This window comes from Pyrus communis, chromosome 17 (assembly GCF_963583255.1).
Source record: "Pyrus communis chromosome 17, drPyrComm1.1, whole genome shotgun sequence".
NCBI lineage: Eukaryota > Viridiplantae > Streptophyta > Magnoliopsida > Rosales > Rosaceae > Pyrus > Pyrus communis.
In genome coordinates, this window is record NC_084819.1 from 19,645,021 (window position 1) to 19,653,659 (window position 8,639).

The 8,639-nt window shown below is 35.4% G+C and overlaps 2 protein-coding genes across 2 annotated transcripts; both read left to right on the plus strand.

Annotated features, from left to right (window-relative positions):
• Nucleotides 1–1,553: 1,553 nt before the first annotated feature.
• LOC137721852 (deoxypodophyllotoxin synthase-like) lies at nucleotides 1,554–4,100 on the plus strand. The gene is made up of 3 exons (XM_068460877.1): nucleotides 1,554–1,967; nucleotides 2,191–2,524; nucleotides 3,694–4,100. Exons 1-3 carry the CDS (start codon nucleotides 1,606–1,608, stop codon nucleotides 3,931–3,933), a joined length of 936 nt encoding a protein of 311 aa, XP_068316978.1. The 5' UTR covers nucleotides 1,554–1,605; the 3' UTR covers nucleotides 3,934–4,100.
• Nucleotides 4,101–7,316: 3,216 nt separating this feature from the next.
• On the plus strand, nucleotides 7,317–7,997 carry LOC137722182 (uncharacterized). Its single transcript, XM_068461146.1, has one exon. The coding sequence runs from the start codon at nucleotides 7,317–7,319 to the stop codon at nucleotides 7,995–7,997; it is 681 nt and encodes a 226-aa protein (XP_068317247.1).
• Nucleotides 7,998–8,639: the final 642 nt, after the last annotated feature.

The following is an 8,639-nucleotide window of genomic DNA, read 5'->3' on the forward strand; positions in this document are numbered from 1 at the left end:
GGGCATCAAGTGCACCCAGGGCCGCGTCGTCCGCTTCGTCCTCCCGTCCTTCTCTCTCCGACACCACGTTGGCGTCAAATGGGTTGTTCCATGGGTCTGTCAATTATGGGCTGGCCTATGGCCTGTTAGGCTGGGGTGGAGCAAAAAAAAGGGGAGGCCGGCCCATTTTTCAAGCTGGGTGTCAGCCTATCAGGCTGGGGTGGAATTGCTCTAAAGGTTAGAAATGGTCTAATTGTGAAGAAAAATAAAAATATTTTATAAACACTCATTTTTATTTTAGCATCCTGTTAATTTATGTTATATTTTTTTTAAAAAAATTATGCACTTTATTTTTCTTCTTTAGTCACATTTCTTTCCATTGATTTTTCTTTTACATTATTCAATTGAAAATACAGGGAAAGAAAAATGGGGCATGAAATTATTTTCTTGTTTTCATGTTCATATTTTTTTAAGTAATTGTTTTTTTCAGATTTGTTATGTGCACTTGTGGATGGATATCATTTTCTTTATGAACTGAACTCAATTTTGGGGAAAATGCCAATGGGAACATGTGATATATACTTGATTAATTCGTTTATTTTTTTTTTATAAGCATTTTATTATTGCCTTATCATTATGTTAGTTGGCAATATATATAAAAAAATCGATTTTGGTAATTTTGTCTTTATACCAAACCCAAAATTAAGATCTAGTGAAACTACCACGGGATGGATCAATGGTTCAGTACGAATTTCAGGCTCATATTTTGCACGGCATGTTCTAGATTCGATTCTTGTCACTGGTAAATCGTATGATAGTAGCTAGAGGAAGGCTAAAATGCAGTTATGAGTTTTCTCGGCTCTCGAAAAGATAAATTGTCATGGTGAACCCCTTTTATAAAAAAAAAAAAGAAAAAGAAAAAAAAAAAACGAAGATAGATTGTTTATGATTACGGTCCTTGTAACGTGCATGAAGTCCTACATTCCTGCTCCAAACTTTTTATTTTAATGCGCGGGAGAAAGCAACAAGCCGACAGCTAATTGTAGGTTTTGGATGATACTAGCAAGCGACTCTTTTTTCTTTATTTTTTTTTTTTTTTTGTGACATTTTGATTGAGAGCAATCAAACTAGCAAACTCTCTCCTAAAGAGAGAAATCAAACGAAATTCTAAGATAAATTTTGGAAATTATTTAAACAGAAACAAAATAAAAAAATAAAATTATGTAGCCGCTCCACATCCTTTGAACATCCGAAAGCCATATCACATGATTCACACATATAATAGAAAATATCGTGTTGGTGAATCATGATGAACATAAAATTGATTATTTAATAATTTCATATACCTAATATCACTGCCCAGCTACTACACACACACACACACGCATCATGATGAACATAAAATTAATTATTTAATAATTTCATATACCTAATATCACTGCCCAGCTACCACACACACACACACACACACACACACACATATACATACATATATATATATATATATATATATATATATATATCTATCTATCTCAACTCCATGCATCCTCATTCGGCTCACTTAAAAGGTTAAACTCACTCACATTCGCACACACCACGTTAGTGACGATCAGTCGAAACTCAAGTATGGGATCGGGTTCCGAAACAGCGTCTCTAAAAATTCCTATCATTGATTTCACAAATAGTGGCAGTGGCACCACGCCAGACCAAGTAAGACATGCACTTGAAGAGTACGGTTGTTTCGTGGCGGCGTATGACAGAGTTCCGGCTCAACTTGTTGACAAGGTAATGGCCCAGTCTAAGGATCTGTTTGATCTGCCCACAGAAACCAAACTTAGCCACACTGGCGACGACGTACTCCGTGGATATATTGGACCAAGTCCTAGGCTTCCTTACTCCGAGACCTTTGCGATTAGTCATGCTACAAGCTTCCAAGATGTGCAGAATTTCATGAACCTCGTGTGGCCTGCTGGCAAAGATAACTTCTGGTAATATTAATCAAATTAATATATTATCGTTCGTGTTAATTTCTTATCACATATTTTGCAGACATTTGCGTGGAACATGTGTGTGTGTGTGTGTGTGTATAATTTTTTTGGTTCGTTCGCGTATATGTGACATAATATGGTTCTGAATTTGCTTGACTTCTATCTTCGGTTTAATTATTATTTTTTTAATAAATGTTTGTTATATATGCATGTACATGTGCAGTGAAACTACTCACAGTTATGTGAAGTTGATAGAAGAGTTGGGTGAACGGGTGATGCGATTGTTGTTCGAAAGCTATGGTGTTGCAGCGAAGCACTATGAGTCCTTTGCTGCTTTCAATGACCACGTTTTTCGATTAATCAAGTATAGAGAAATGAAAGACATCGACATCACTGGTACTAGTGTTTGGTTTCCAAACCATAGCGACGCAAGCTTCATATCAATACTTTTCCAGCACCAAATTGGCGGTTTAGAAATCAAATCCAAGGATGGAACCTTTGTGGGTATTGACGCCTCACCTGGCCACTTCATAGTCTTCGCAGGAGACATGTTGCAGGTAAGTATGAGTTAATTGAAGGATAATGTTATGGAGACCAAATTTGTAAATCAAATGATGTGTGATGTGTCATCAATAAAAAATAAGTACATTAATCAATACTTAAGCAATAATCTAATTATCAACATCCACATTATTTGGTTTACAAAACTTGGTGTAGAAATTTAGTCTCCCTAGCATTATAAAGGTCAAATTAGATATTTCTTTAAAGGGGTGAGATATCCACACACTCCTTTTTACTTCTCATACATCCTTCTAATTTTCGGCTGTCGGATCAGATGGATTGAAGAGTATCAAATAACAGAAATTAAAAGGGGTGTGTGAGAAGTAAAAAGGGATGTGTGGATAACACCCCAAATGAAAAAGACTAACGCTACACTTAACCATTTTTCATATCATATTTGTATAATCTCTCTAATAAAAGTATGGCACACCAACATATGTGAGTTTCATCTCTATTAGAAATATGATATTAATGTGATATGAAAAATGTAGTAAGAGTAATATTTTTGAATGAAAAATGACCTATGTGGATGATATCATTATGATATCCATGTAAGCAATAGCTTAGCTCACAAGAACATCCTCTAAAAAAGGAGAAGCATTTATATGGAATAGGTTCACCACCATATAGTGTCCATGTCCAATAACATTGTCGTATGCAAGTTTTTATCCACTTGGCAATGTATGATTGGGTCGGAACTTTATGTGGCAGTGAATCCATTCCGTGTATGTTGCTCTCTAAAAACTGAGTACCAACTAACTTGATCGGTGTGATTGCAAAATATAATTAAAAAAATAAAAAAGACAATTTACAGATTAATTAAAAGGACTGATGGTGAACAATTGGTAACTTTAAAGTTGCTTAAAGTTTTTTTGCAGACTTCTTCTTCTTCTTCTTCTTTTTTTTTTTTTTTTTCTTTCTTACGTATGATATTAGTTATACTAAAGATAAAAAGAGTAGACTAAACCTTATAATAAACTAACAATAATATGACTCAAATTTGCATTTTGCAAACTTCTAAAAGATGGAGCAAACTCGTATATATACACTCCTAAACCATGCCCCGCCTTCACACTTCAACATCCTAAATCATGAGTATTAAAACTTATAGCGTATATTATTCATTAATTAATTATAAATGATTGATTAATTTGTTAATAATCAGATTTGGAGTAACCAGAGAATAAAAGCTTGCAACCATCGCGTCAGGATTTGGGACGTGAATGTGGAAAGGTGCTCAGTGGGAATTTTCATATTCAACAGGGGAACAATACAACCACCAGAAGAAGTAACCGATGAGAACCACCCATTGTGCTACAAGCCATGTGATGGTCTTGGCTATATTACTTTTGCTTTCTCCAACCTGGATATGACCGGTCGTATCAAGGCCTACTGTGGTATCTGATACTAATACCACCATGAAATGATATTTATACATGTATTTTCTCCCATGATTAGTAAATAAGAGTTGTGCATGCCTAGAGATATGTGGTACAATTGATATTTTATGCCCCACCCTGAACGGACGGGTAACAAATCACCGTGTGTAATCAAGATATCTTGGATTCAATAAATGAGACTAATTAATTTGTGTATCATATATTTCTTTGTTGAATGATACTTCTATCTGCGCTATAATTGTTCCTTGGTCCTAATTTAGATAATAATAAAGGAAATGTATGATTCTAATTATAATATTTGTATAATAAATAAACATTAATCACAATTGGATGGACATAAGTTTTGTACTTCTTTAATTATCTTGTAAATTAAGGGCTAACTTCCATAAATGATAGATGTGACATCCCACATCGCCCAGGGGAGTGATCCTTATATGTATATTCTCATCCCTACCTAGCACGAGGCCTTTTGGGAGCTCACTGGCTTCGGATTCCGTAGGAACTCCGAAGTTAAGCGAGAAGGAGGCTAGAGCAATCCCATGATGGGTGACCCACTGGGAAGTTGCTCGTGAGTTCCCAAAAACAAAACCGTGAGGGAATGGTAAGCCCAAAGCGGACAATATCGTGCTACGGTGGTGGAGCGGGCCCGGAAAGTGATACGCCCCGGGTCGGGATGTGACAATAGAGGGTTGGGAAGAAAATAGATCTTAAGGGTAAAGTTGAAAACATAAGCCAACATTTTTTTAATTTTCTATCCATTTAAACATAATTAACTACATATGGTTCATGCCACTTAGTATTACGAGTTAATAGTACTCTTCTCTACTTGTAAGTGAGAGGTTTTAGATTTGATTTTCATTAAAGGCGAATTTGAACCACATTATTGCTAACTCATTGTGAGATTTAGCCCACTCGGCTACCCTCTTTGTGTAAATAATATCATTTGTTAAAAAAATAATAATAATAAAAATAAAAAACTACACGTGGTTGGTTTGAATTCAGTACTTATAAAAGAAACACAACCATAAATGCATTTATTAAAAACAATAAAAGAGCAATATCGCTTGTTTAAAAAATAAAATAATGATGAATACTTTTATTTAATTTGTTTTCGTTGAGAAGTAATAATTAATCAAAAAATAAATTGAGAGACACAACAAAAAGCTAGTGTGTTCTAATAAATTAACATTTAGTTGCACTACAAGTAATGTAAGCAAAGGTTAGTGCTTCTTTGTCACCATTTAAAGAATAGTTTGCATTGTTTACTTTTTTAGTCACTACAACATCAAAGTAGTGTGGTTTGGTCCTTGGGCCGCCAGCATCAGTGACAATTGCAGCGCAACTCTTGAACTATCATACATTATTTTTGCTAAATAAAACAAATAGTAAGTCTAGTGATAATATTCTATATTAATCATCACGGGATGATTCAATAGTTGGAGATGAATTTCAGGCATATATTCTACATGACACATTCTAGTTTGATTTCTAGTGCTGGTGAATCGCATGATGGTGGTCAAGGAAGGCTGAAATGCCTCTGTGAGTCTTCTCGACCCCCAAAAGGATGGACTGCCGTAGGAAAGCCACCAGCTAATCTCTTTTTTAAAAAGAAAAAATGATAATATTATCTATATTACTAACGATGTATTTGTTTTGTAGAATATCTTTGTTAATTTCGAATTCTGGTAATCATGGTCGTCAACTTGCAGCAATCCATATTATGCCGAAGCAGTTGGTAGGTATTTAAAATCCAACCACCAACTTCAGCGAAGTGAGATGTTCCTAGTTTACTCCTTGGTCGGCACAACAAAAGTTGAACTAATTGTTGAACTTCACAGTGATCTAGTAACATTATCTTCAGGTTCTAAAACCCAAGGCTGAGACATCTTTCTTTCTCAGCCCTAATTGCTTTGGCACAAAAGTTAGTAGAGTATTCAACACCACCACCAGCTCCATTCTACTCACCCAACCGAGTTCAGTTGCGAGTTGACATGCCAGCATTCATACAAATGATGTATATTCTATGATTTTTCCTTTCTAAATTGAATATTTTTTTTTTCAGAGCAAAGAAAAAAAAATAGATTTTGTGAGGGGAATATTGGGCTTATAGAACATGGGCTTGTGGGTATGTGACAATTGGGTGAAACTTTTTTTTTTTTTTTTTCTTTTCTTAACAAATAATATTATGTACACTAAAAAAGAGGGGATATATTAAGCCTCATAATAAGTTAGCAATAATGTGATTCAAATTCACTTTCGACGATAATCGAATCTAAGACTTCTCACTTATAAGTGAAGAGAAATACTATTAGACTATTTTTGAACACCCTATTAATTTATGTTCCTTGATTGCGTAGACTGAAAAAAAAAAAGGACGTGAAAATCATTTCGACATAAATAGTCTCGAATAAACACTGTTTTGTTTTTCATTATTATGTTGTTATTTTCAATTTTCAGTGAGTGGTGAAGTAAGGCTTGGATGGAGGTGAGGAGTGGAAGAATTTTCGCCGGTGGGACTGAGCGCTTGGCGAGTGGTTTTCCAGTGTTGGTTGTGGTTGGGCGCCTTTTTTGGCCGGGGTTTTATCACTTATTTTATTTTATAACAAGTTAACCGCAAATAAAGTTGAAAATAAATGTCTACATTTCTTAATATTAAAGTTGACACATGTGGTGTGGTACAGTAAGGGAGTAGAAATTTCTTTTCCTCCAAATTTGCCGGCTCCAGTCTCCTACTCCCACTTTTCTCTTCTTCTCCTTCTATAAAGAAGTTAAGAAAAGATGTTGACGGATTTAAACGTAATCATTCAAATATGAGGAGTCTGAAGGGAAATTAAATTTTGAGAGAAAAAAATCCTACTCCATACAATAAGTTGGATGTATAAGATTTGAACAACTTTTCTATCAAAAAAGCATCCATATATAACATTAAAATTGAAATTGGTTTTATAAAGATAGATGATGAGGTATCTTTTTTCTTACTTTCCGATCCGCTAAATCTTACTAAACCCTAGTTCGTATCAGACTAGGATTGGAAGGATGTAGAATTAATTAGTGAGTTATAAAACCTTTTTTTTTTGTGAGAAACAGAATACAATCCCATTCCTTACAGGCTTAGGAAACCTAAGCCTCCTCGACTTAGAATTTAGGGACATAAGCTAGCTATATATATGTACATTACAAGTTACTAGAGTTTGTATACCGATCTCCGTTAAGCAATTAAATTCTCCGATCCATATATTATTGGTTGATTGATATCCAATAATCATGCAGCCATCATCCAGCCATCATCCAGCGAGATATGTATACACCATTTTGATAGCCTGGCGTGGGTGAACGACGATGCATGCCACAAAGAGATAATGATTAGGCAGGGCAGGAAGGCTTGGTTATGATCAATTTAAGGTACTACAAAACAACAGGAAGAGGTTGGATTAACGAAGACGAAGAAGAAGAAGAAGAAACAACTGGTGGTACACCGATAGTTAGAGGCTTTCGTTTTGAACAATGTGTAACAGCTGAAATATTATTAACGGTGCGCCTTTGCTCTTTCAAACTGACATATTCAGCAGAGCGCATTGCTAGGGATCTTACAGATATTCAAGTCCCAGAAGAAGAGCAACCAAATATTATCGCCAAAGTGTTTCGGTTGATTGACGAACAAGACGTCGTCCCCTTCCAGACTATTGAAGTCAACATTGAGGACTTCACTGCGCATTTGAGACGCCGTCACCCAGTTGTACCTAGTAGGATTAGTGAGACTGAAGTCAAGTATATTCCTGCGACTAAATCATCCATCGACGGTTTGGAGAAAGTGAGATTACTTGATCTCCAAGGCCTGTTAAAAAAAGGAGCAGCAGCTAATGATACAACGTCGCTTTTCTGCGTTATTTGCATGGAGGGATTTTTCAACGTTGACGGCCAAGGTCATGATCACGTTGATGATGATCGAAGTCCACCACTTGCTCGCATGCCCTGCAAGCACCTTTATCATGGAGACTGCATTGTTCAATGGTTGGAGACGAGCCATTTGTGTCCCTTGTGCCGATACCCAATGCCAACGATGCCATGATACCCAATGCCAACGACAAGAAATGCGTTGCAGATGTTGATAGACAACTACACCGATGGCATGGACCAAGACTAGCTAGCTAGCGATCTAAAAACTACACTGATACTACGTATTTTTAATTGATTGATATCACTATATTGGAATGTTGTTAATGTAGTTAGTTTTTTTCTTTAATTCACATTATTTTTATTATATAGACTTCATAAGATCTCGAGACTCTGCATTTAAGAAACATGCATTAATTTGCGTTACATAAGATTTGGTCATGGCTGATCACTAAGAAGAAGAACAAGGGAAATTTTATATGTGTTTAGCGAAATACGACCTTTATATATATATATATAAGTTTAAAATTACTCATTTAGAAAAATAAAAGCCTCTTTAAACTTTCCTCCTCTCAATCGTCATATCAATTTGAGCTCCCGACTCTACACATATATAATTAAACTCTTTATTTTATTTCACTATAACAATATTGACAAATTAGAAAAAAAAACAATTAAAATAGCACTAAAAAGTGGAATGTACGTTAATCATACAATAATATGGGTCGGTCAAATAGTCGACGAAATGCCTCACCTTTAAAAACTAGAATTTTATTTATTTATTTGCGATGCTCTACCATTGGGATGCAACGAGGGC

Bases quoted from the DNA above. Each gene is read 5' to 3' on its own strand.
- LOC137721852 (XM_068460877.1), top strand. From the start codon at position 1,606: ATGGGATCGGGTTCCGAAACAGCGTCTCTAAAAATTCCTATCATTGAT. The intron at 1,968-2,190 runs GTAATATTAATC...GTACATGTGCAG, and splicing joins GCTGGCAAAGATAACTTCTG to TGAAACTACTCACAGTTATG. The intron at 2,525-3,693 runs GTAAGTATGAGT...GTTAATAATCAG, and splicing joins TCGCAGGAGACATGTTGCAG to ATTTGGAGTAACCAGAGAAT.
- LOC137722182 (XM_068461146.1), top strand. From the start codon at position 7,317: ATGATCAATTTAAGGTACTACAAAACAACAGGAAGAGGTTGGATTAAC.